The following is a 26,450-nucleotide window of genomic DNA, read 5'->3' on the forward strand; positions in this document are numbered from 1 at the left end:
CATATACCTATAACAATTATTTTCCCTTTTGTTATTATATACATTTTTATCACTTCTTCGTATAGAAATAAGCAAATATGTTTTATAGAAATAATTTAGCATTCCTACCACAATCACACTACTATGATTGATATGATTGATCAATTTTATTTACTTATGTTTTTACTATCGGTAATGTAGAAGGTTTCTTTCATCTTTACGGCTCATTTTGACAATATCATGTAAATTTGTAGAACTGTCAAATTTGGAAAAAACTCTGTAAAGATTTTTCTTATACATGAGCTCTGTAAGATTTGAGGACATTTTACATTTTTCTTTTGCTGCGGTTAATTTTAAATATTTTAAAAATTGATGACATTCATTAACCTGTTTATGTCTGATACCCCTGTTGTGAAGATGTATTGTGTTTTAAGTTATTTTCATCAATGTAGTATTTTATATTAAATCAGCAAAAACTTAAAATCATTTGCCATTGTGTTCCAGTGACCCACTTTCTTTATTAATTTGATTGTAAAGCAATCAAAGGGCTTATTCATAACTACTATTGGAAAGTTATCTTTCCCTGTTAACAAATTACTGCTTTTGATGTGATACTTTTTGTTACAGTTTGCTTCTCAAAGTTAGAATAATTTAAATTTATTTTCTCAATTATTTATATTGATTTTTGTTTCATATCAGTTTATTTTGTATTTAAATATTCTCTCAGTTCTTTAGCAAAATAAATACAAAGATGTCAGAAAGAGATCCTTTGCACTCATTTCATATGTTTGAATCAGGAGCTCATAATTTCATATTTGTTTTTATAAAACATTTTAAAGCAACTTTTAAAATTGGAGTTAAATGTACATGAATTCCACCAACCTTTTACTTCTCATGTGTTGGAGCCTTTTAAGTCTTTAAAAATATAGTTCTCGTCTAGGTGACAATGAAACTCTGTCTCTAAAAAAATAAGAAATGAAGATTAAAAGATATTTTAGAAGTAATTAGAACATTGTTAATTATGTTGCAAGGTCTTATAATGAAAGAACATTTCGCTACATGAAAACTCTGAGAGATCGAAGTTTGCATGTATTTAAAATACTCCATCAAAAAGAGAAACTTGCAAAGAAAATATGATAGGTGCAAAATATCAAAGTAATCAACTTCAGGTAGGGTGGAGACTGCTTTTTCTCTGTGAGATTAGGGAATAAATCAATCAAGATATACACTCTGTTCTTAAACGTTTTAAAAAAATGCTTGCAGCTGGTCTGTGAAAAACAGGAGAATGAAAAGACAAACCATGGACTGGAATAAAATATGTGCAAAACACATACCTACCAATGAACTTGTATAAAAATATACAAAGAACTCTTAAAACCAACAATAAGTAAAAGAACAACCCTATTTAAAAATGGACAAAAGATTTGGACAGAAATCTCATCAAACAGGATACACAGATGGCAAATAAGCATATGAAAAGATGCTCAACATCATTTGTCATTAGGGACTTGCAAATTGAAACAATAATGATATAACATTACCCTCCTATTAGAATGGCTAAAATCCAAAAAACTGACAATAGCAATTGCTAGCCAAGATGAAGGACAGTGGGAACTCTCACTTATAGCTACTGGAAATGCAAAATAGCAAAGCCACTTGGGAAGACAGTTTGGTAATTTCTTATAAATCTAAACATAGTCTTACCATATAATCTGGCAATGGTGCTTCTAGGAATTATCAAAAGGAATTGAAAACATGTTCACACAAAAGGTTGCACACTAATGTTTACAGTAGCTTTACTAATAATTGTCAAAAAGTGAAAGCAACCAAGATGTCTTTTTCTTTTAGGTGAATTGACAAACAAACTGTGATACATCCTTACAATGAAACATTATTCATTGACAAAAAGAAATGAGCTATCAAGGCACAAACTACATCGATGAATCTTAAATGCATGTTGTTAAATGACAGAAGCCAGCCTGAAAAGGTTCGTACTGTAGGATTTTAATTATGTGACATTCTGTAAAAGGTAAAAGACAGTTAAAACATCAGTGGTTCATTGAAATTCAGGGAGAGGGGAGAATCACTGAATACATGAAGAACAAGGGATTTTTTAAAAGGGTATTTAAATAATTATGTATGATAATATAATGGAGGATATATGATATTATGCATTTGTCAAAATATGTATGTGAGGTCACATGTTTTATGCTTCCAATGTACTTTTAGGAGCATAAAACATGTGACCTGACATACATATTTTCTAGCTTTATAACTACAGCAGTTTTGTTAAATTCTATTGTGTTTCTTCATTATTAACAACCAAAAAAAGGCTTTTTATGGGTTGTTTATAATTGTATACTCTACTATTTTCCTGACAGGAGAAAATTTCCGTTTTGGTCAAGCACTAATAAAAGCTGAGTTCCTACTTAGAATTTCACCCATCAGGGGACTGTTATGATTGTGAGAATTTTCCACAGTGGGCTGCTGGGTCCATTCATTTCAAACCTTGTTTCTCCTCCATTACGCACATACTTTTGGTGCCAGGTCTATAGGACATGTTCACATCATGATACAGCCTCTGGCCACACACCTTTGGGTCATGATGCCCTGGTGAGCTGGTGCCATGATTAGTAGAAGTGTTGCTGAAAGCCATTCCCACACCAGAACAGCCACTGATAAATGAAAGTCGCTGCAAATTTTACAAAAACATATCACGATGTGAACACATTCCTAGGCCCCCTCCTGGAAGTTATAAATAACCTGGATAGGTTAGAGTTTTTGAAATGTAAGCTTCAGAAAATCAGCCTCTAGCTTCTAGGAGTCTTTGAAAGTTATTTTTTTTTTTTTTTTCTTCAATATTCAAGGTGCTGTAGCAGTCAAGATAAGCTAAGAGTGAGAATGGGGAACAAGGTGAGTGTTTTGGAAGAGAAAATAATGTATTAAATAGTCTGTTTTGAGAATAGAAAAAGCAAATGGTCTAGGGAAATATAGTGCCTGCTTGAAGTTCATGGGAAGGAATTTACAGAGAGACCAGTAGACCTGAAGGTGCATTGTGCTCTAGCCATGTTAGCCATAAAAGTATAGACAAAGGGTGAGTAGAGAATCGGATGTGAGCCAGGCTGTGGTTTACCAAACAAATATTAGAAAGTGAGAGGGACCAACGGTGAAGAAGGTGTATGCAGGAGGACAATGATAATGCTGGACCACAGATTTTAATAACTACCTAGGAAGAGAAGACAGGGCATCTGAGGTTGACAGTAGTAAAAAAAAAAAAAGTGGTAGAACCAATAGGTTGACAGGTCCAGTGAGTTAAAGGATGGTTAGGATTGGGGTATATGAGGGAGTAAACTGGAAAGATACAAAGTCGTGCTCAGAGATGGAATGAATGCAGTTGATATAAAAATGGGATGCAGTCAATGGCAACAACAAGGTGTATAGGAAGACCATGAGACTGATCGGTTAGAATAGTGTTGAAGGCACGTTTCCCAGGAGGACAGAAGTTCAATAACCTGAAAGTGCAGGATGTTTAAAGGCCCATTTATGGTTATATTATAATCCTCAATAATTAAAAGAATAGTATTATACAAATGAATCCAGTGACAATGATCCATCCAGGTGCTAAACCCATCAAGAAACCAGGTGTAAAAACCTGGGAGTTACTACATGAAAGCAAAAATGAGTGGCAGTGGGTATATAATATGATAGCAGGAGATTCTAATCTACAAGGGTCTAAGGATGAGAAAAGAATGACCCAGAAGCTGCAACGAGGAGCAGGGAACCCACCTCCAGATCCAGTAACACCTGTAGGAGGAACAGAGCCACCAATTGAGAGTGCTTCTGAGGCTGATATGTCCTTGAAAGAGAGCTTCATTTTAATTTTGAGTTAGGCAATTTAAAAAAAAGTTCTGATAGTATGTTAGATTTTGCTGAGTACTGAAATTCCAAAGGGCACACATTATATTACAATCATAATGCCTATCTATAATTTCCTGGTTATTAGGGTGCAGTGGGTAAAGATTTATCTAGGCTAATGTAGTGTTCCACGTTCTCCTAATAAATGAGAGATAAGGTTAGAGACTAGTATTGCATATAGATACATACATAGTTTGTACATGCCAAAGAATTCCAGAAGTTAATGAGGAATAATTAGCAGTGTTTATCTCCAGGGAAACTAACTTTAATGTTCAAGGGGGACTTTTAACTGTATGTTATACCCTACTCTAGTGCAATACTGCAGTGTACAGTATGAGAAAGTTAAAATATAAATACTTGTTGGCTCTTTGATATTAAGAAATTATTAATAACTTTTCTTAGGTATAAAAGGGTACCAGGGTTATGCTTTCTAAAAGTTAACAATTAGAGATATACATAGAAATATTTCCAGATCAAATACATTTAAGTACTTTCCTGAAAATGATATGAAACAGGGAGTGGATAGGGAGTTTAGATAAAACAAGATTATTTAGGAGTTGAGTAAGGTTGAAGTAGGGTTATGGTTATATGAATTTATTAGACTATCTTGCCGACTTTTGCATGTATTTCAAATTGTCTATAATTGTCCATAATAGGCCAGGCGCGGTGGCTCAAGCCTGTAATCCCAGCACTTTGGGAGGCCGAGACGGGTGGATCACGAGGTCAGGAGATCGAGACCATCCTGGCTAACACGGTGAAACCCCGTCTCTACTAAAAAATACAAAAAACTAGCCGGGCGAGGTGGCGGGCGCCTGTAGTCCCAGCTACTCGGGAGGCTGAGGCAGGAGAATGGCGTGAACCCGGGAGGCGGAGCTTGCAGTGAGCCGAGATCCGGCCACTGTACTCCAGCCTGGGCGGCAGAGCGAGACTCCGTCTCAAAAAAAAAAAAAAAAAAAAAAAAAAAAGAAAAAATTGTCCATAATAATAATCTTAAAAAATAACTTCTCAGTGCAGTAGGTGATAGCCATTTAGATCACATTTTGTTTCAATTCCACTAATTATCATTTGCACTACATTTGAGGACTGCAATTATATCAGTATTTATGGACCCAACCTTCATGTTGTTTATGGATTAAAGACAACAACGAGCAATCAAAAAAAAAAAAAAAAAAAAAAAAAAAAAAAAAAAAAAAGATGAGGTGGCTCAAGTTGAGCCTTGCAGGCCGTGTTGAAGAGTTTGGGTTTTATCTCAAAAATAGTGAGAAGCCATCGAAGTGTTTTAGCCAGAAACACACACATACACACACACACACACACACACACACACACACACACACACACCCCAACCAGATGTCTCCCTATTATTCACTATAATGTGATGAACTGGTTGAAAACGGGTGAAAGTAGAATCATGTGATCAGTTAGGAGGCTATTCTAATCATCTAGTCATATATTGGTCGAAGCTGGCAATATAAAATGTAAACAGAGGAGAGAGAATCAGCAAATTCTGAAAAGAAATGGTGGGTGATAAGTGTGGTGTCATATAGCAGGGGTATGTGCTTGAGAGTCAAATAGCATGCAGTGGTTAAGCAGGATGATTATCTACTGCCTAAATCACAGAAGCTGTAGTGGGTTTTGATCTTGTCATTCCTCTTCTCAGAAAAAAGCAAAGGAGTCTAGGCTTCTCAGGGACCCTAAGAATAGTGTCTGCACTCCCTGTTGTTACACTGAAGGCTCTGGTCTTATCTCTGCATATGTCTTTTTATATGGTGTGTGTTAAGGACATACCTGTTTGATTTGATAAAATAATATTAGAAATTTTATAACTTCTTTCTATGGAAAATGCTGCTCTGACTGGGCATAATTCTCACTATAAAAATTTGTCTCATCCTTCTAAGTACTAGTCCAAACATCAGCTCCTCCACAGTCCTCCTCATTCTGTATCCATTTTTCCTTCCTGCATGCCCTAAGCTATATCTATTATAGTGTTTTTCTATATATCTATTGCATTTCTTTTCCCCAACAAAGTTATAAACCTCTTGAAAGCAAACATCGTGTTAATTCATTTTTTATTTTCCTTGATTACTTATCTTAGTAATCAATAAATATTTATTGAATTTAAATGATTTCATATCTCCTTGTGTCCATATTTCAACAAAAGCTAGATTAATGACAAAAGTTTCCATAGAAAATTTTGACTGTAGTTTAATAAATGCTCAATCATGTTGTAAACATATGTGATAAACTTAAGATATAAAATGACAGGGCAAATTTATGAGAGTGCATAAAATTCTTTATTTAGAACAATAAAGTATATGTATATATAATGTAAATTTAAATTCAAACCTGTATAAAAAAGGGTCGGGACATACACCTATTTTAAAAAGTACACATACACTATATACACATCCACATCACATTTTACAATCTTTTTTATTTAATTAAATTTCAGTCATAATAAAACTATTTAGAATAGTGTTGACATACATTTACATTATTATATGCAAACTCCAATCTATGACTGAACTAAGGGTATATCTGTGCATCCATCTAAATTAATACTTTTCAAGTCCATTGATTAAAAAAATGGTGGCAAGTGGACACTATAATCACATATTAATCCTTAGAATATAGGAGAATAAAATATTTTGATTGGAAAATTATATTTAGCGAGTCTTGTAGCTCAGAGATCAAGTACTGGAAAACGGTGTGGTTTTTAGTTTAAACGATTGTTTTAATTTTATTGTTAAAAACATCATAAGGATGTAGTTGGAGATGGCAGTTATAAATAAATTTACAATGCTTAGTAAACATTTCAGGATCACGAATATCCATTTTAGCATGGATTATTTCTTTAAAAAAACACCTTGTTATAAAATGAAAGTACCATTATTTTATTTTTACAAACAAAGGCATTTCAAGACTAGTTAATGGAAAGCAGCAACACTATGAATTGTGTGATCAAATTCCACAAATGAACTAATTAGAATTTCAACCTGAATGGTTTTATTTTAAAGCCAATTTCAAAATAATATTGTTTCAAAGATAAGCTGGTTTACTTTAGAATTCTTATCCCACTTTCCAATTTTAAAGTGTAATTAATGAATTACTCCGTTATAAATTGGTTCTAAAATATCTTTTGGCATTCAAAAACTTCATGAGCATTTTACATTTTCTGCTCTTAGTTTTCAATAAAATGAAAAGATTTAAACGCTCACTTTGGTGCATTTCCAAATGTTACACACATCTTACAGTTTCTCATCCTGACTAATATGACTAAAATGTACTACTGGTTTTCATTCTTTGGAGGTGATCCAAAATGTTTATTTAAGCAAAGGAAAAAGCCATCTCTTGTGTAAATGGTGATCCAATTCACCCTACTTGAGACTGAATTTCACTTTTACTAATGGACACTATTTACATTAGAAACAAGAAATGACTTTTTATAGTCAAGATACTTATTCACAGAGTCCAGAATTGGATATTTTCTATAGGTTAGTTTCAATGCTATTTTATCTTCTTTGTCAGTCATATTGCAATAGGACTCACCCCTAAGGAGTGATCTCTGAGTTTACCATATAGATAAATAAAAAATTGAGATCCAAAGAGGAGAGGTGATTTACCGTATCAGTTAATGACACACTGGAGGCTCTGGATGATCTTTTGCAACATCCATCCCACCAGGCCAAAATGCATTTTTGAAGAATATACTTTTTAAATATACAGAATGCCTAAAAGCTCCAAACTGGAATTACATTTTGAAATGAAAACTTGGCTGCAGTAAAACATTTTTAAATATCCATGATTTCTGAATGAATTTTTCTCTTTATTTATAACTTCAGTTGAATTAGAGTAGCAAAACGGGACCCAAAGTTTCTCCAAAGTACTTTAAAGTTCAATGAAATGTATTTATTTCTTACTAAAACCAATAATTCATTAGGTATGCATAACTTTTCATAATTTTCATTTTTTCACATACTTTTTAAGAGAATAGGCTACTTGTTCTATTATTGTATTGAAGAAAAATCAATTTGTCTCTGACTCATTAAAGGGTGGCAGTGTGGTAAGCGTATTAAATTACAACACAATATCCAGCAACACTTCATTATCACTCAGGAGGCACCATTTATCATAAAGCCGTTTTTTAAATAGACTTGGTTTCTACCAAAGAGGTGCGAAGCTTTCAGTATCATTGAGAATCTGCAGACTTCTGAGATCATTTTAAAAGGTAATTTTGAAACCTTGTAAGATGGAACTATCAGATACATGGCACCAACTGAAAAGGCGATTTCATGGTTTACTATGTCAGCAGTGAGTTTTCCATGATTTATGAAGAAGGATATTCAGAACACATCTGGGATAAAATAAGCAAAGATAAATATATATTTTTATCTCAAAGCAGAAATGACACAGTTAATGTCCAAGCAGCTAGCATTCAAAATAACGTTCAGCATTTTTCTATTGTTCATGCATTTTATTCAACTTTAGTGTTTTAAAAATTGGCAATCCATGTAACTTTCAATGGACCAATACATTTAATAAGCAGGACACATCTCCCCTCTCCTACCATGTCAGATTTAATAACTTGCTGAATTTGTTTATTTAACTCCATTGATTAAGACCATGTCCATGAGTGTTAAAATCCAGCTACTAGGTTTGAGGACAAAAGTACATTTATTATACTCTTAAGCACATTAAGCAGCATTTTCATATGCTCAAGCAAACTGAAACCACTGGTTAAATAAATCAAACTACTAGATTGAGAAGTATCTATCTTCTCAATCTATACACGAAATACACACATAACATATTAATCTCTATCTATTTTCCTGAAAACAATCAATGCCACACACCGAGACAGGACCTATCAGCAATTAAACTGATCTCTGGTTTTATTACTAATCAAGTGTACCATGGGATATCTGAGGGCCTGAACACCTTAATGCAGCTTCTCAAAGCACCTGGGTTACATCTTAGAGAAATTACTCATATTTAAGGAACCACAGCATGTTAGAGAAGAAAGGGACTGTAAGAATCATCTGGGCTCTTTGGTACAAAAAAGAGCAAAGGCCACTTACTGGAGTTGCATCTGGATTAGCTTTGAACAGAAGCTAAAATCTAAATATACTAGAAATTCTTGGACTTTTGAAATGAAAGGAAAGCTAGCAGTTAGTTTTCATGCCCTTTTGTGTCACTACATTGAAAACTGTCATCTTATGGTTGTAGAACATGGCAATAATGTTATCACAAAGATTCAGTTAGAATGGAAAGCTTTGGATTCCTTTATGTGTACATTCAAGACGTGTTAAAAGAAGTTTCATCAAAATAAACCGTAAGAAATCATTCTTTAACTTTACTCGGACGTTTTCTTGATTATTAAAAAAACTGGCTAGGGATATTCACATAATGTCTTACAAGTTCTAGTTTAAAAGCACAATGTCCATCTTGGGAATTCCTGCCAAATTCACTCTTAATATGACAAACACTGTCACACATTTTAAATAGCAAACTGACATGCATAACTACATAAAGCTTTCTTTTTATTTTTAATTCAAAAAGCTTAATGAATATAGAGTGCCTGATTTTAAATAAATGGATCCTTTAAACTGATAATGGTGATTATACTATAAATAACTAAAGTTTCCTGATTCCTTGCATTCCAAGTAACCTAGTTTTCAACACCCATATTAGCATGTGGGCTTGGTTTTCTAATGTTAGATACTAAATGTCATAATTTATTTTTATTCTCTCCCATAGTGAAAATTGAAATGGGACCATCTTACATTCAGCATTTTCTCCTAAGTCCTTTACATAGCTCTGTAATAGTTTTAGAGTATAAACACATCATAACATATTTTGCAAACACGATTTATACATCTCATAGTGGTCAAGGGAAAAGGCAGACTTTCCCAGGATGCCGATGTCCTCCTCAGCAGACTATTCTGATGTTCAGTGTTCTTAACTTCTTCCTGCGATGACTTTCGGAGAGTCTCCCCTTTGCCAAGGCATAATTCAGTACTGGCTCCTTTGCATAAATGGAACCAGGCAACCATTTGCATTTGTTTAGTGGGATATGGGTGAGCATGGTTTACATCAGGAAGAGATCAAAATCAGACCCATATCACTAATCAGTAACTATAAAAGCTGACATGCTGCCAACTCCAATCACAGTTCCCACTGCTTTCCACACTGTACAGTGGCTGACACTAGTGAGTTTTAAACATTTTTTTCTAGATCCCTTTGAGAAAAATTGTTACCCCTACTATCTAAGCTGAAATCTACTTGCGAAGACCAGGATGACTACAGGCTGCAGTTTGTATCTGAAGAATAAAGCTAGGTGTTTTGTCAGCATTTAGACATTTCTGGAGCCATGCAAATGGTGCATGCAGTCTGAGACACGTGCTTTCTCTTCCAACATCAGCTGCAAGTTCTAAATGAGACCCAAGTCCTGCAGGTCCTTAAAATAGAGTCCTGCTCCATGCAAGTTCTTCTTTATAGATGATTAATTCAGTGCCAGTTTCACAGTAAAACATTCTGTTCCAATTTCTGAATCATCCATATAAAGTCATGGGTAGCAAGAACAGATAAAGATGTGGTCTGTCACTCCAGACAGAATATGAATTTGTTTAAAGCTGCTTCATTTATGAAGCAAACATGAACTGTTACCAGCCTAGAAAGGAAGGAAACAAAAAGAGAGATTATGGTGTATCTGCCTTCTGCCTTTTTAAAAATCTCAGTAGCTGAAATCATGTATGACCACAGAATGAGTAACAGATTTACAATGTATGCTTCACTTACATAGCATAAAAGAACTTGATAAATGTTTTCTTAGATGCAGTGATCAGTCACTTTCTATGATCTCCCTGGTAACACATTATATGAACAATCTTACTTATTGTTTATTATCTATGTCCTCCCATTAAAATGTAAGCTCCATGAGGGCAGGGAGCTTCTCCATCTCTTTTAACGCTGTACCTCCACCCTTATAACAATGCCTGGCACTTAACAGATACTCAATAAATATTTCACTCTGTAACTTTCATACCTCTTGACATTCTACCAATGATCTCAGTTTGTGGTAATACAATTATCAACCTAGTTAGCTTTGAATTTCTCCAGCAAGACTATAAAAGGTAGTAGATGGGGGTGAAGGGAGAAGGATTGATGAACAAAGAAGTGTCTGGAGAGTAGAGACCAGAGAAGTGGAGATAGATGGAGTAGCATGAAAGAGATCCCTAGGACAGGTGGAGAAGCTGGTCAGTGGCCACCAACAAGTAATAGCCTCACATGGCCACTGAGCCACTCTAGTATCTTGACTATCTAGTTAGGTTCTAGCAATCATTTCTCCCAGCTGAGGAAACAGCAGCAGAAAGACTTCATCCAACACTTCCAGCCAAAAAAAGAAAGACTGAAATCTTGGCACCACATCCCACAAAGCTTCTGTGGAAGGTCATTTGGCCTCAGTGTGGCTTATTGTACTTGTTGAAGCATGAAAGCCATATTTTGTTTTAGTTCTTCAGTACTTGTGTTAATCTACTAGGTTTCAGATGTTTCAACTTTCCAGTAAAGTATTTGTATTTCTTCTCTACTTAAAAAAATATATTTAGATGGTATCATCATCCCATCTTCAATCACAGTCTCTAAATAAATGTGTTTTGCATTTCTCATCTTCTCTGCTCAATCTCTTTCACTACTTTTGTCCTTGTTTATCAACCCAGCATCACAGATCACTGTTTTTAAAGTATTGAGATCATTACACAGATTAGCCATAAAATTCCATAGTGTGAGTAATAAGAATTGCAATGTTTTCCCAGTCTGCCTAACTGTAATATATTAAAAACTGTCTTATACAACAATTTAACAAACAGAGAACTCTAGAAGCTAGACAACCTGTATTTAGGAAATCAGAATTAAATCTAGAACAAAAATTAACAGAAACTAAGATAAAACTTCAGAAATCCAAAATATATAGAAAATATTTTAAAAGCATGGTTAGAAAGCAAAAGGGAATCACAAAAAGCAAAAGAATGTATTTTTAAAAGGTATAAATAATTTGAAACACAAAGCTGAATGTAGAGAATTAAATGTAGGACGGGCATGGTGACTCACGCCTGTAATCCCAGCACTTTGGGAGGCTGAGGTAGGCAGATCACCTGAAGTCAGGAGTTTGAGCCCAGCCTGGCCAACATGGTGAAACCCTGTCTCTACTAAAAATACAAAAATTAGCTGGGTGTGGTAGTGCACACCTGTAGTCCCAGGTACTCGGGGGGGCTGAGGCACAAAAACCCCTTTCAACCCAGGAGGCGGAGGTTGCAGTGAGCTGAGATCACACCACTGCACTCCAGCCTGGGCTACAGAGCAAGACTCTCTCTCTCTCTCAAAAAAAAAAAAAAAAAAAAAAAAAAAAAAGAGCGAGAGCAAGATAATTATATGTAGAGAAGATTGGAAATCTATTTTTGATTTTGTCCTTGGGTCACTTAGCAAAGAAAATAAACTTAAAGACTGACACCTGTTTTCCCATAGAACAAAACTACAAATGTTTATAATGACAACCTGGGTCTTGCAAGAACCCTTGTGAAATAAGAAGAGAAAATTTATCATTAACCCTCATTACACATGAAAAACCAAGGTTTAAAAGACATGAACTGGTAACTGATATAAACTCATCTAGTATTATACGTATACCAAAGAGTCAAGGCTTGAACCCAAGTCTAATCCCTTCTAATCATCTGCTTTACAATCTATCTACAGAAACCAAACTTCCAAAGCTTTGGAAAAGTCTTAGGAAATATCTGGCAAAGAATCACAGATCTTGCCATTTGGTAACCAACCATTCCCAAGCCTTGAGGCCTAAATTTCCAAGCTTGACTTGAAATTGTCCTTTATTCCAATTCTAAGATTTATTTTCTTCCCCCTTAGCTCAGATATACAGGAAATTTTGTTTGTATTTCTTTGGTGAACCTCTCCACAATCAAACCCATGCTATTTACTATCAACTACACTAGGCCATTTCTGTGACGAATTTTTCTTTCAAGGTCTCAAATAAAATTCTTTGCAGATAACTCTCAAATTGCAAATCTATTCTTTCCAGGCCTGACTGTTATCTGAAGTTCCAGTCTAACATATTCGGCCACTGGTCAGTTTCAATAATATTTACCAACAGCTTCTTCACCTGATTTCACATTTCCTGTTAATAACAGAGTGGGACACACTCTGGTACGTCCCATAGTCTCCAAATCATTCTTGAGTTCTGCCTGTAATGACAAATCTCACATCCCATTAGTAACTAGGATTTGTTGATTCTTTTACTGCAATGTCTTCAAATGGTCTATGCTTTCTTATTTCCTGGCCCTGATGCTAATTCTGTTGTCATTCTCTCTCACATCTTATTTGAAGACTGGCCTGGTAAGTGGACTCCATTTCTCTAGTTAACCATTCCCATACATCTTGCCATACCAACACCGAATTAGTTTTCCCACATCTCTGCTTTGATTGTCACCCACATCTTTCTTACAGCATTTTATCCCAATAGCTCCTTATGTGACACAAGCTTATATCTTAAGCTCCATTCCTGGAATTCAAACCCTTTCTCAAACTGATGCTCACCCTTTCTTCTCAGCATGTTAACTCTTTATATGTGACTTCCACTGGAATCCAACTGTCCAAACTGACCCTTGAACATAGTTTCTACTTTGGGACTTTCCTGACTTAGTTTACGCTGTGTGCTCTGTATAGATGCTACCTCCATCACTTACAAAGTGAAGCTTTTCTCCTATTGTTAGTGATTTCTCTCTCCTTTCAAAAATAGGTCATTGTATTTGGGTGTGCTCAATTCTAAGATGTCATCCATGCCAGTATCTAGAACTGTGTTGAATTCACAACTTGTAGGACCATATGCAGAGTATTATGTATATGTCTGATTTCCTTTTGTAGGCTATAAACAATCTGAGGACACAACAAAGTTATATTAAGCTTTGCATCCATCAATGCACCTACTAGAGGTTGTTGGAATCACATTTGTGGGAAGAGTAAAGAGCAAAAGTTTCCTGTAATGTATTAACCTAAATAAAGCTTTTAATGGAATGTATCTGTTTTATTTATTTATCTTAATCTTTGCTCTACACAACACAATATGAAAAAGGTTTTTGTAGGATGCTACTATGGATACTTGGCATAACCTATGTGACCAAGTAAATTTTTAACTTTTCACATAGCTATTCTCATGCATAGTGTCAAATAAACACAACTTCAGTTAATTTTTTATTTTTAGATTTTGAGACCAGGCCTTGCTCCATCACCCAGGTTGGAATGCTGTGATTTGATCATGGCTTACTACAGCCTCAAACTCTCGGGCTTAGGCAATCCTCCTGCCTCAACCTCCTGAGTAGCTGAGACCACAGGTGTCTCACCATGCCCACCCAATTTTTCAATTATTTGTAGAGATGGGGTCTTCCTATGTTACCTAGGCTTGTCTCAAACTCCTGGGCTCAAGTGATCCTCCCACCTCAGCCCCCGAGGTACTGGGATAAAAGGCATGAGCCACCACTCTTGGCATATTTTTTCCTAGGTGCAACTTTCTTTGTTGTTGTTTCTAGTTCAATACATTCCTTCCACGTTTGTTCCTTGTATTTAAGATATTAAACCCTCCTTCTTTTCATTTCCCGAGAACTAGCCCATATGTTCTCTATTCTAGTGTTCCAATATTTGTCTTGATTTAATTTGTTTTAGTTGGTGAAACTTCCATTTCAGAGAGAAATCCTTGCCATAAACCTGAGTCATTCCTTGTATTTTCCCCTTCCCTGCTAACCAAGAAAATGATTATAATTCAAATTATATATATTTTTAAACGTATAATTGCAACTCCGCATTTTATTTCTATCTTGGTATTTTTTACTACGGTTATTCTTATTTTTTAGAAGATTTTCTCTCCTACCACATCATAGTTCGGTCTCCCAGACTTTCCCTCTACTACACACCTATCTAGGAACTAGACTTAAGAGTTCCTTGGAGGGTTTTCCATCTCTGTTAGTATGAGGCCAAATGTAAGGGTTTACTTCATATAATGGGTAGTCAATAGATGATTACAAATGATATACACTCATTTTTACTTTGGGGTTTTCAGATTCTTGATGATGAACTGGCCCTTTTCTCCCTCTTTCCCTACTTTTCCCTCAGCATTTGAATTCTTATGTACTCATACACACATACAAGTTTATTTCTGTTTTTATCTTCATAAATTTTATTCTCATGTTATTGTAATTCTGAGATATTCATTCATCTTTCCATTAACTTATTCAACAAATAGTTATTCATCATTTATATGTGCACAGTATAAGTGACATTGTTTAGTAGGGCTCCAAAATTAAATTAAGAAAAAAAAAAATCCTGCCCCCTAAGAGCTTATGGTTTTGAAAAGGGCACAAAATGTTCATTTAAGTGACTGTGATGTCCTACCAAGGGTCGTATGAAATCTATTTAGAGGGCCACAAATAGAGATTATTTTCATTTGGGAAGTCAGCTTTTTGTAGCTGGTAGTATGTGACCTGAGCCTTGGCAGAGCTTTGCAGAGATGATGAGTAAGGCACTTTATGAAGGAGAATGAGTCACGTTTTCATTCACTCTGTGATCTATTTCCCATTGACTACTCAATAAGTGAGCTGGGTTTTTTTTTTTTTTTTTTTTTTTTTTTTTTCTGGATAATTCTGGCTTCTTTAACCCGGCTAATGTGATTCATTTTATACATGAGTAATAATTCATACCTTAAGAAAAATAATTTATTAATTTCCTATGTGATTATATTCCCTCTTCATATGCATACCTTGCTGTCTCATTAATCCAAGCCAATAAATTAAACACGCACATTCACACAAAAGATAAAAACAAATCCTACTTCAGAAGAACAATCTTCTTTGCCATTTGCTTAAACTTTCATTTAGGGCTGAGTCACTCACTCAGTCTCTCATTCAACAAACATTTATAGAGAGCCAACAGTGCACAGGTAGCATGTTAGGTGTTGAGGGTACAGCAAGAAACAGAAAGACCCAGCTCTTGTCTTGGAATGCTGAGTATTCAAACATACATAAGTTGTTTGACTATGGTTGCTTTAAAATACCATCTTTTTTCCTCCTAAACAAGTGGCCTGGGTTTCCATATCCTAATCCACTCCCAAATGTCATGATTAAAACCACATGATTAAAGACCTGTGTGCCAAAACAGGATCCCAGCAATGCAATCCCAAACCAAACAACAGAGGACATTACTTGAGCATTTAAGACTCAATTAACCATTTAATGTGTGGTTTGTGAATGCTGCTTGAGAGAACTGAAATGGCTGTCAAGAAGAAGAAGAAAAGGAAAAAAAACCAAAAAGAAAACAGTGAATCTCATCCTACGGTTCAAAGGCAAAAAAATGAATTTTTAGGAAAAAGCATCGTTTCAGCTTGGGAAATACTGCTCCAGAAAATAAAAAGTGTTAAGCAAAGGTTCTATCCATTTACATGATTTGACAGGAAGAATGAGCCTAGAAAGAAGTGGGAATGGGCAGCAGAAAACAGAGGGTGCTATTCATGGTATGGACATGTTAATCAAGAGTATGATTGAAGGTAAAAGTGACAGAGTATGTAGAATAAAGTATTACAGTGTTAGAGAAATGTGCAACATAATTATATCATGTTATCTTGAGTTGTTAAAAAAATGTTGTATAACCATAAAAGTAAGCTCATTACAGGAGGCCAGATACTTTATGACTCAGCTCCACTGAAGAAGATTCAGCCTAGAGATAAATCTCTGAAGCTGGGACAGGGGTTAAAGCTGGAAGGGCAGTGACTTGCAGGGTAAAGAAGGAACTCACCACAGACTATCTAGGTAATAAAGAGGAGTAAATAATCCTTTGACAATGAGGGAATGCACAGAAGAAATGAGGAATTAGAAAGAGAAGAGAATATTCGCATGCCACTGTGGTAAATGCACTCAGGATTCCATGACAGTAACAAAAATAACAGCCAATTAGCAGAAGCAAAAGTGAGGGACAGCATGAATCAATACTGATTAAGTTAAGGCAGCCGTGGGTCTTCCTGCAACAGTATCTGCAGCAAGGGAGCAGAGAAAGTAGACAGGACAGGAGATAATGATCACTAGTAACTTCTAGCCACATCTTACTCTCCTTTCTCCCACAATCCTTCCGCAGACCCATACAATCACAGCATGTGTCTGCCATGCGTTTATGCTCAGTGTATCCTGGGCTCTGAACTATTATAATGCATAATTATTACTAGTCATGTGGAAAGTGGCAATTGACCTTGAAAATCTTACTCTCCTGACTGTAAGATATTTGGATGTTTTCTCTTTTTCCTTAAAATGGCAGGGAAACATTCTGGTTTTCTCTTGTTTCAGCATCTAACACATGGGACACCGTCATGTTATGGTGGTCACACCTAAATAAAATTGATTCCATATGTCTTTATTCTATTAGTAATACTTAATTTTAGTCCTAATTTGCTATATTCCCCTTGTCTAATTAATTTTCTGGCCTCAAAAACAGTCCAAGTAAACATATGACTGTTAATTTTTTTGTGCATCTCCCATACAAGATGAATCCACTAGTCAGGACAAACACTGCTTACCTTTCAAAACTGGAGAATACACAATGAATTAGATATGCACATTTCAATTATGTAACAACTTCAGCCAACATGCTGACATCTGCTTGATAGACCACTTACTAATGAAGTTTGTTTATAAATTTTGGCATCTCATATGCTGTATAGTTCTTGCTAAATACTTCAGTTTGAATTAAAATGTTTACAATCTACCCATCTGACAAAGGGCTAATATCCAGAATCTACAAAGAATTTAAACAAATTTACAAGAAAAAAATCAAACAACCCCATCAAAAAGTGGGCAAACGATATGAACAGACACTTCTCAAAAGAAAATATTTATGCAACCAACAGACACATGAAAAAATGCTCATCATCACTGGCCATCAGAGAAATGCAAATCAAAACCACAATGAGATACCATCTCATACCAGTTAGAACGGTGATCATTAAAAGTCAGGAAACAACAGGTGCTGGAGAGGATGTGGAGAAATAGGAACACTTTCACACTGTTGGTGGGACTGTAAACTAGTCCAACCATTGTGGGAGACAGTGTGGCAATTTCTCAAGGATCTAGAACTAGAAATACCATTTGACCCAGCCATTCCATTTCTGGGTATATACCCAAAGGATTATAAATCATGCTGCTATAAAGACACATGCACACATATGTTTACTGTGGCACTATTAACAATAGCAAAGACTTGGAACCAACCCAAAGGTCCATCAATAATACACTGGTTAAAGAAAATGTGGCAAATATACACCATGGAATAATATGGAGCTGTAAAAAAGGATGAGTTCATGTCCTTTATAGCAACATGGATGAAGCTGGAAACCATCATTCTGAGCAAACTATCTCAAGGACAGAAAACCAAACATTGCATGTTCTTACTCATAGGTGGGAATTGAACAATGAGAACACCTGGACACAGGGCGGGGAACATCACACCCTGGGGCCTGTCATGGCGTGGTGGGGAGGGGGGCGGGATAGCATTAGGAGATATACCTAATGTAAATGACAAGTTAATAGGTGCAGCACACCAACATGGCACATGTATACATATGTAACAAACCTGCACTTTGTGCACATGTACCCTAGAACTTAAAGAATAAAAGAAAAAAAGAAAAAAAAAGGAAAGAAAAAAAACTTACCAATATACGAAAGTAACAGTGTTGATACAAGCCACAATTACACTTCTTGAAACTCTCTCTCTTTCTCTTGCAACATACTGAAAAACAATAAAAAATAAAAAATTTAAAAAAAATAAAAAAAATCATGCTTATTTGCTCTTAGTCAGAGATTCTGAGGTACACCATGACCTGGGCATTGTAAAAGGCAGCTTTTCTGTAAATACAGTAGTAGAAGATTGCAAAATTTAATGGGGAGCTTACCTTCTTATTACTATAGGGAAGAGGGAAGACTTCATTTGTCTTAAGGTAGTCTTTCAAAGTAGTTAAAACATTTCTTTCTCTGTATATGCATATACACACACCAAACATGCCTATATGCATTTCATATGTGTCTGTGTATACAATAGGCATGACATGAGAGAATGCAACACACCAAATGAAAATTATAATCAAAGGTAAGGGAACATATGAGCACTGGGCAGTATAGGGTAAGGTGAAAGAGTAACAAGAGCCAGCTACAGAGAACGGAAAGTCATCTTACAGCAAATTTTGCATTTGGCTTTACAGAAAACAACGAGCATGCTGAGAAAAGTTAAGGGCTCTGAAAGCCAGAGTAAAATAAAAGATATATTAAATATACAAGAGAAAATCACGAACATATTTCGAATAAGAAGTCACACTATGAACCAGTGTTTACAGAAGAGTGTGACTAAAGGTTGAGTTTAGAAGGGCAAAAGAAAAGATCAGTGGCAGCAACTCATGAGATCATAAAGATGTCAGTGATGATAATGCTTCCTACCAAAAGAACTAAGCTTAGGAAAAGGCTCTGAGAGCTGAATCAGTATGTTTTGATAAAAGTGTGGAAAAGAAAGAACATGAGCAAATATGCCTCCAGAGTTCCACAACTAGGAGTCTGAGAAGATTCTGCTGCCTTACTTAAATACGAAAGCAGAGGTAACCCCTTTATAAACCCTAAGAAGGGTCATGAAAACAATTATGTGAAGGTATTCTACAGGTAAATCGAGATGCAGCATTGAAGAGAGAGTGAGACATCAGAAAGATGGATAAAGAGTTGGGACTCACTGGTTAGGAGCTACTGTCATGAATTAAGGACTTCTTAAAGACATTCTGGGCATGTACACAGCGTGTGAAATGGCAATGCCATGCTTGATTAGGCACACATTTAGCAAAACAAAATACCTTATCTCATTATCGTCTTCATTAATTTGTATATTTTCAACTGCCCTTGTAAGACTTGGCTGTCTCTTCTGGAAAAAAAAGAAACACACATGCTGTAAAACGATCAATGAATGGTCTAATATTTAAGAGGTAAGTGCACTCCACTTTTATCTTTTATGTCAATAACTCCAATAACAGTTTTTTTCAGCATGTAGCATGCAAAATGTTTTTGTAATAAAAAATTATGAAAGTTGCACGGTACCATCAACTCAACATTTTTAGGATGTTGGGGGAGAAAGAGTAAGAAAGAAGTTGACATTTAATCAAATTCAAAAGACATTTCAAGAAGCTGAATCACAATGATTTTTGCACATTTTTAAATTTTAGACAGGCTTCAATAAGAAGAGAACAAAAGAGTAGAAATCCAAAAATAGCAGATAATACAAATGACATTTCTATTTATCTTTTAAGTATATCATATGATTTTTGGCAGATCTTCCTTTTCATATTTAGTTCAGGTTATTAACGCTAGTTCCTAATTCTTTTTTTTTTTTTTTTTTTTTTTTTTTTTGAGACGGAGTCTTGCTCTGTCTCCCAGGCTGGAGTGCAGTGGCGCGATCTCCACTCACTGCAAGCTCCGCCTCCCGGGTTCACGCCATTCTCCTGCCTCAGCCTCCTGTGTGGCTGGGACTACAGGCGCCCGCCACCGCGCCCGGCTAATTTTTGTATTTTTGGTAGAGACGGGGTTTCACCATGTTAGTCAGGATGGTCTCGATCTCCTGACCTCGTGATCCGCCCATCTCGGCCTCCCAAAGTGCTGGGATTACAGGCGTGAGCCACCGCGCCCGGCAAGTTCCTAATTCTTAAGTGTGAATAATCAGCTACAGGGATTGTCTCCAGATGTAATGAGAAATGGGAAACTTTCTAAAATTTAAATTTTGTTTAGATTATAAACTAAGGTAGAATTCACTGTTTTCGTAATGGATCATTTCTTGAGGAAAAAAGATTAATAATTTATGTAAACATAGCATATTAAAAAAAGGAATGGCAACACTTACCTTCCAGTATAAGGCTCCAAAAGCAAAGCCAATTATAAGAGAAAAGAATGCTGGCAATGCCATGGCTGCCCAGTGTAGGCTGGAGTCTCCAGTGGGATTTTTGGCCTTCCCTATAATTTAAAGAACACAGTGATGAATACAGCATATTCATCCTAGAAGTTTTGCTCTTATGCTGTGGTTGTTTTTAACTGTTTCCGTAACACATTCTGGACCTATATCTGTTTAAAGTATTCAAAAGATTGATTTTTCTGCTGAATATTGCTTTTGCAAGGCAATATAAGTCCAGGTAGTCTCCAAAAGATGAATGCATTAAAAAGGAAAGAAATCACAGAGACAGAAAGAAATCTGGCTTGGGTAATTCTGCCACATATGGAACACAGACTTAATATATTTCTGGGGGGGAAATGACTTACACTATCAAACAAATCTATCTCTCATGCCTTTATCTTGGTATTTGGCTACGTTGGGTCAGCCGGATGTCCCAGAATCAAGGTAGCCAAACACCACGTTCTTCCTGTTCTATACAAAGACCAAACCCAAGTCTTGAAATTCACCACTCAGGCCAAAGGAAAGACCAGACTCAAAAGCAAAAAGCAGCTTACTAAAGAGGGAGATATTCTGGAATTTGCTACCTAAAACCTTTCTCAGGCAGAAGGATAGCATCTAAGGAGGGGGCTTCAAACAAAGCTGTGTGGGAGACCTCACTAAGGAAAGCAGACCTGCTCTCTGAGGGTGCGGTGACTACCATGTTGACAGTTCCATCCCTAAGACTATGAGCCAAGATGCAATCCTGGAATCTGACTAAGACACAGCAGCAATCTTCCTGCAGGAGAGAGGGAGGGAGAAAAACAGCAAAGACTAGGTGGTGGGGCGGCAGTGCGGGGGAGGGTTGGGGGAAGTGCCCATAGATTACTTAGCTTCACATCCTATAGAGGTCAATGTTATCTCACTTTTTTTATTTCACTTGTTCATGCGTGGGGCTTAAGAACCAGGTCTTTGGTCCATCAGGGATACTACTGTCCCTCTTGCAGGCAGACAAAAAGAATTTTATCAGAAGAGATTTGCTTAGACCTCCAGCGAATGACTTTCAATACTTTCCACTGCAGCTATCCAGTAGGAATCAATGAGATTTGAATTGTATGCCTCAAGGCCCAAATGAAGGCTATTTGGGGACAAAGCTTAAGCTGACAACAAAGTTTTGATTTTATGCAAAGATAGCCTGCAGAGAATTTGTGTGGAGAGGAAGCTCATCTGGGCAGGATTTGAGTGATCCCAAATTCCTGGGTTATTACCATATTAATTATATCTCCTTATTACCAAAACTATCCACTGTCCAGAAATCTTGGGAACTGACTTGTTTCATTTGACTAATAATAACCAACATCTGTAGACATATAGAACACAAAGAATTGTGCTATAATTTTGCTGAACTTCTTTTTAGAGTGAGCATTTTTAGGAGCACCATGCCTGTGACATGGTTATCTTGGTGTTTATGAAACAAGCAAATGAATATTCTTCCTTGATTCAGATCTGGAGCTCACTAAAGGTTCAACATAATTACTGATCCAAAGTCTTATTGCATCTCATTATTCTAGTACTTAATGATGAACTCTTACAAGACATCAGGTATGTCTCCAAGCACACGTGTACTAACTCACTTAAAACTCACAGAAACTCTGTGAAGGAGGTATTATGATCTTCCATTTGACCGAAGAGTCAACAGAGTTTAACTTGACTAGTATATGAGTCCAGGAAGGTTGAGTCAAGACTATTTCTAGAAGATGTATAAGGTAATGACAAAGTTAGGATTTCTTTCTCTATCATTTAGGTACTGTCTGCAAGGATCTCAAACATAAACATCTTTTAAACATTCTCTTTACTTATCATAAAGGATATTACTGTTATGCTATAAACATAATTTCCTTTGGATAACTAGTAGGTTTGTATGTTATTCCATTATCCCATGACTCTTCCTTACACACTCACAACTCTGTAATAAGTTTTCATATGCCCTGGTCCTCTGACATGGCCAACTTTTGAGTTAACCCTGAAAACTAGCATGCTTTCTTCAAGTTTCCCTAACCCTTCTCCCAAAAAACAAGTCTTACCCCATTTGTGTTACAACTAAAAACATTTGCATAATTCTATTATGATACATATTATGTACTGTACTATGAGTATTTACTTCTGTTTCTCTTAGAATGTGAGCACCACAAAATCTTGTCTTGTGCATAGGTATCTAAGTGGCATATTCATGAGTGACATCACCTAGCTAAAAGTTGCTGACAATGCAAGACTCAAAATTTTTTAAAAAGAAAGAAAAAGGAAACAATGAACAAAAAAGAAGCTTGTCCATTCATCTTGCAATTTAAAAAGTAATCTCTAATTCAGAGGCATGGGATTAAATAGGTATTTTATATTTAATTTGTCTTCTAAAATCAGTAGGAAAGACTTTTTGTTTCCAAACACGATGGTAGCAGACTAGCCTTTCCAACCTAAGTAATTATAATTCTGGACAAATTATGAGGCAACTCTTTTCAGAAATTAGGGAACAGCAGCACAAATGTGTAATTCGTGAGACAGGGAATCCACACTAAGTGAGGCTCATGTTTGCCCTGGCTTTCGGCTTTCAGCTCTCCTGTCTGGGGTGCACTTTCAGATTGAGGTGTGGAAGACAGAGTCCAGGCAAGGATCAATGGCCTCACTAAGGCAGGGAGTCAAAGATTGAAATTCAGGGCTGCTGATGTGGCTGGGGTTTCTAGATCTAGGTTATTTCAAAGAAGGGAGCCGTGCAAAGAAGGAGCATCAGAAATCTCTAGATGAATCTCCTTAAGTTACTGGTCCAATAATAAGCTTTATATGCACCAGTAGAGAAGTCACAAAACCTGACTAAAAAATAAAATAACAACAACAAAAGAAAACAAAAACCAAACCTTTGGGAAGCTATAATATTAATAGAGACCTTAGCAGTCACAGAACAATGGTGGACAAAGTTGTTACGACAAGCAATATTGGAGAGATTTTCTGAGTACTTTAGAGGTGTCTCAGATATTCCATGCCTTAGGAATAAGGCTACTTTCGTTTGTACCCAAGAATGTTTAAAAACAAGGCTGGGAGAAAAGATAAATCTCATCTGCTAGTATTCGAACCTCTTACCAAAACACAATTCAATAGCCTCTAAAGAAATGCTATAGAACTGAAAGATATTCAACAGCATAGAATTCATAATATCCGGCATTTAAACAATCACTAACCATTTAAAAGGAAATGTGACCCTTCCTTTTAATCAAGGAGGAAGAAGTCAATAGACATTAACTCTGGGATGACCTGTGTGTTGAAATTTGGAGACAAGAACTTTAGAGCAGCTATGATCATTATGCTTAAGTGATAAAAAAGAATTTTTTTCATAATGAGTATGCAGATGGAAAATTCCAGCAGACAAACATAAAACACATTAAAAAATTAACTGGACATTCTAGAAGACAAAATATAAATGTATAAATAAAATAATTCACTGGATGAAAAATTCAGCAGATCAGAGATGGTAGAAGAAAAGGTCAATGAACTTGAAAGCAGACAAGTAGAAATTACTCAGAAGAACAGAGAGAAAAGAGGATAAATAAATGAATAAAACTTCTGTGACCTAAGATACACTAGCAAACTGCTAACATACATGCAAGTAGTATCTCAGAAAGAGAGAAGAGATAAAATGGATTAAAAAAAATTGAAAAAATTATGGCTATTTTTTCACCAAATTTCAGGGAAAACAAATTTATGTATCCAAAAGCTTGACAAATCTCAAGAAAGATAAATACAAAGAAAACCACTCGTAGGCATATTCTAGTTTAACTGTTAAAAGGAGAACACTTTGAAAGAGGGCAGAGGAAGAAACGACCTAGTACATGCAGGGAAAAAAATAAGACAAATGGTGGCTACTTTTTTTTTTTTTTTTTTTTTTTTTCAGAAACAGTATCTGCAGGAACACAATAGAGTGATATTTTTAAAAGACTAAAAGAAAAAAAAAATTCTGTTTACTCAGACTTCAATATCTAGTAAAAAGTACCTGCTACATGGAAGACAAAAAAAGATATTTTTCCAATTAAAAAGAAAAAAGAATTTGCTGCCAGCGGATCTGTATTATAAGAGACGCCAAAGAATGTTTCTCAGCTTGAAGGAAATTAATACCAAATGGAAACTTGGACTGACAAGAGGGAATGAAGGGTACAGGAAATAACAAATATGCGGGTTAATATAAAAGACAATATATTTCTTCTTCTCTTACTTTAAAATACGTATGACAGTTCAAAGCAATAATTGAACTGCATTGTGTATTGTAGACTGTATTGTGAAATTTATAACTGATGTAGATATGTTACTATATGTCAGTGATGACACAAAAGATGGGTATGGGTAAGTACAACTATCCTGTTTCGAGGTTCTTGTATTTTTTCTCAAGTGCTACAACAGTAACTCTAAGTAGAAGATTACAAGTTAAAGTGTATACTTTAATTCCCCAAATAATCACAACATAATGCAAAAGGGTACTGTTGAAAAGCCCACAGTAATTAAAATTAAACACTAGAAAAAAAATGAAGTAGCCCAAAAAAGGGTGAGAAATAAGGAACGGAAGAGCAATACACAAATGAGACAGATAAAAAACAAATAAGAAAATGGTGGATTAAAATCCAACTATACCGATGATGTATTACACAGAAATGGATGAAACACTCTAATTAACAGAGACACACTAAATAAAATAGTGAAACCCAAGTGTATGTTGTCTACCAGAAATGTACTTAAAAATAAAGACAATAGACTGAAAATAAAGGAAAATCAAACATATACCATGAAAACAGTAAGCATAAGACTTGCTCTACTAATATCAGATAAAACACACTTCAAGCCAAAGAGCACTATCAGAGATAGAGGGATATTTCAGTAAGATTAAAAGGTCAATTAAACAGGGAAGATCTAACAACAATCAATGTATAAGCCCATAATAATAAAGCTTCAAAATATATGAAGCGAAAAACCCAAAACCAAAAGGAAAATCAGACAAATCCGTAGTCAAAAGTAAACATTTTCAATTCCCTTTTCTCAATAATTAATAAAAATTAGATACAATGTTTAATAAGGAAGAGAAGATATAAACAACACTATCAACCATTTTGGCCAAATTTGAGTGCGCATTCAATAGTTAAATAATATACATAAAATAGTTTCAGCAGATTTCAAAAAAATTATAGAGTATGTTTTCTGACAACAAAATTCATAAACCAGTAACAAGAAGATATATAGGAAAACCTCAAACTTTTTGACATCAAACAACTCACTTTTATATTATCTGTGAATCAAAGAAGAAATCACAATTAACAAATATTTAGAAAAATAATAAAATCACAACATAAAAATGTGTGAGGTGCAGCTAAAGCAGTGTATATAAGACAATTTATACATTTAAGTGCTTGTAATTAGCAAAAATAGTTTAAAATCAATGATCTAATTTTTCTACTTTGAAAGGCTACAAAAAGCGGAGTAAATGAAACACAAAGCAAATGGAAGGAAATAATAAAGATTGGAAATCAATG

General features: G+C 35.4%; 1 protein-coding gene and 1 long non-coding RNA gene across 3 annotated transcripts in view; one reads left to right on the top strand and one right to left on the bottom strand.

Moving 5' to 3' along the window:
* Positions 1 to 1,833: 1,833 nt before the first annotated feature.
* LOC126930000 (uncharacterized) lies at positions 1,834 to 13,925 on the top strand. The gene is made up of 3 exons (XR_007717417.1): positions 1,834 to 1,966; positions 2,847 to 2,892; positions 13,828 to 13,925. It is a non-coding gene; the product is annotated as an uncharacterized LOC126930000 (long non-coding RNA).
* Positions 6,170 to 26,450, bottom strand: part of KITLG (KIT ligand) — an 87,839-nt gene continuing 67,558 nt past the window's right edge. For both annotated transcript variants that reach the window (XM_050746571.1, XM_050746570.1), the window contains 4 exons: positions 20,863 to 20,972; positions 19,826 to 19,893; positions 18,647 to 18,723; positions 6,170 to 10,564 (listed from right to left, as the gene is read on the bottom strand). In XM_050746571.1, the coding sequence (XP_050602528.1) occupies positions 18,684 to 18,723; positions 19,826 to 19,893; positions 20,863 to 20,972 (218 nt within the window). In that variant the 3' untranslated portion in view covers positions 6,170 to 10,564; positions 18,647 to 18,683. The remainder of the gene's footprint in view (positions 10,565 to 18,646; positions 18,724 to 19,825; positions 19,894 to 20,862; positions 20,973 to 26,450) is intronic.

The sequence above is a fragment of the Macaca thibetana genome, chromosome 11 (assembly GCF_024542745.1).
Source record: "Macaca thibetana thibetana isolate TM-01 chromosome 11, ASM2454274v1, whole genome shotgun sequence".
Lineage (NCBI taxonomy): Eukaryota > Metazoa > Chordata > Mammalia > Primates > Cercopithecidae > Macaca > Macaca thibetana.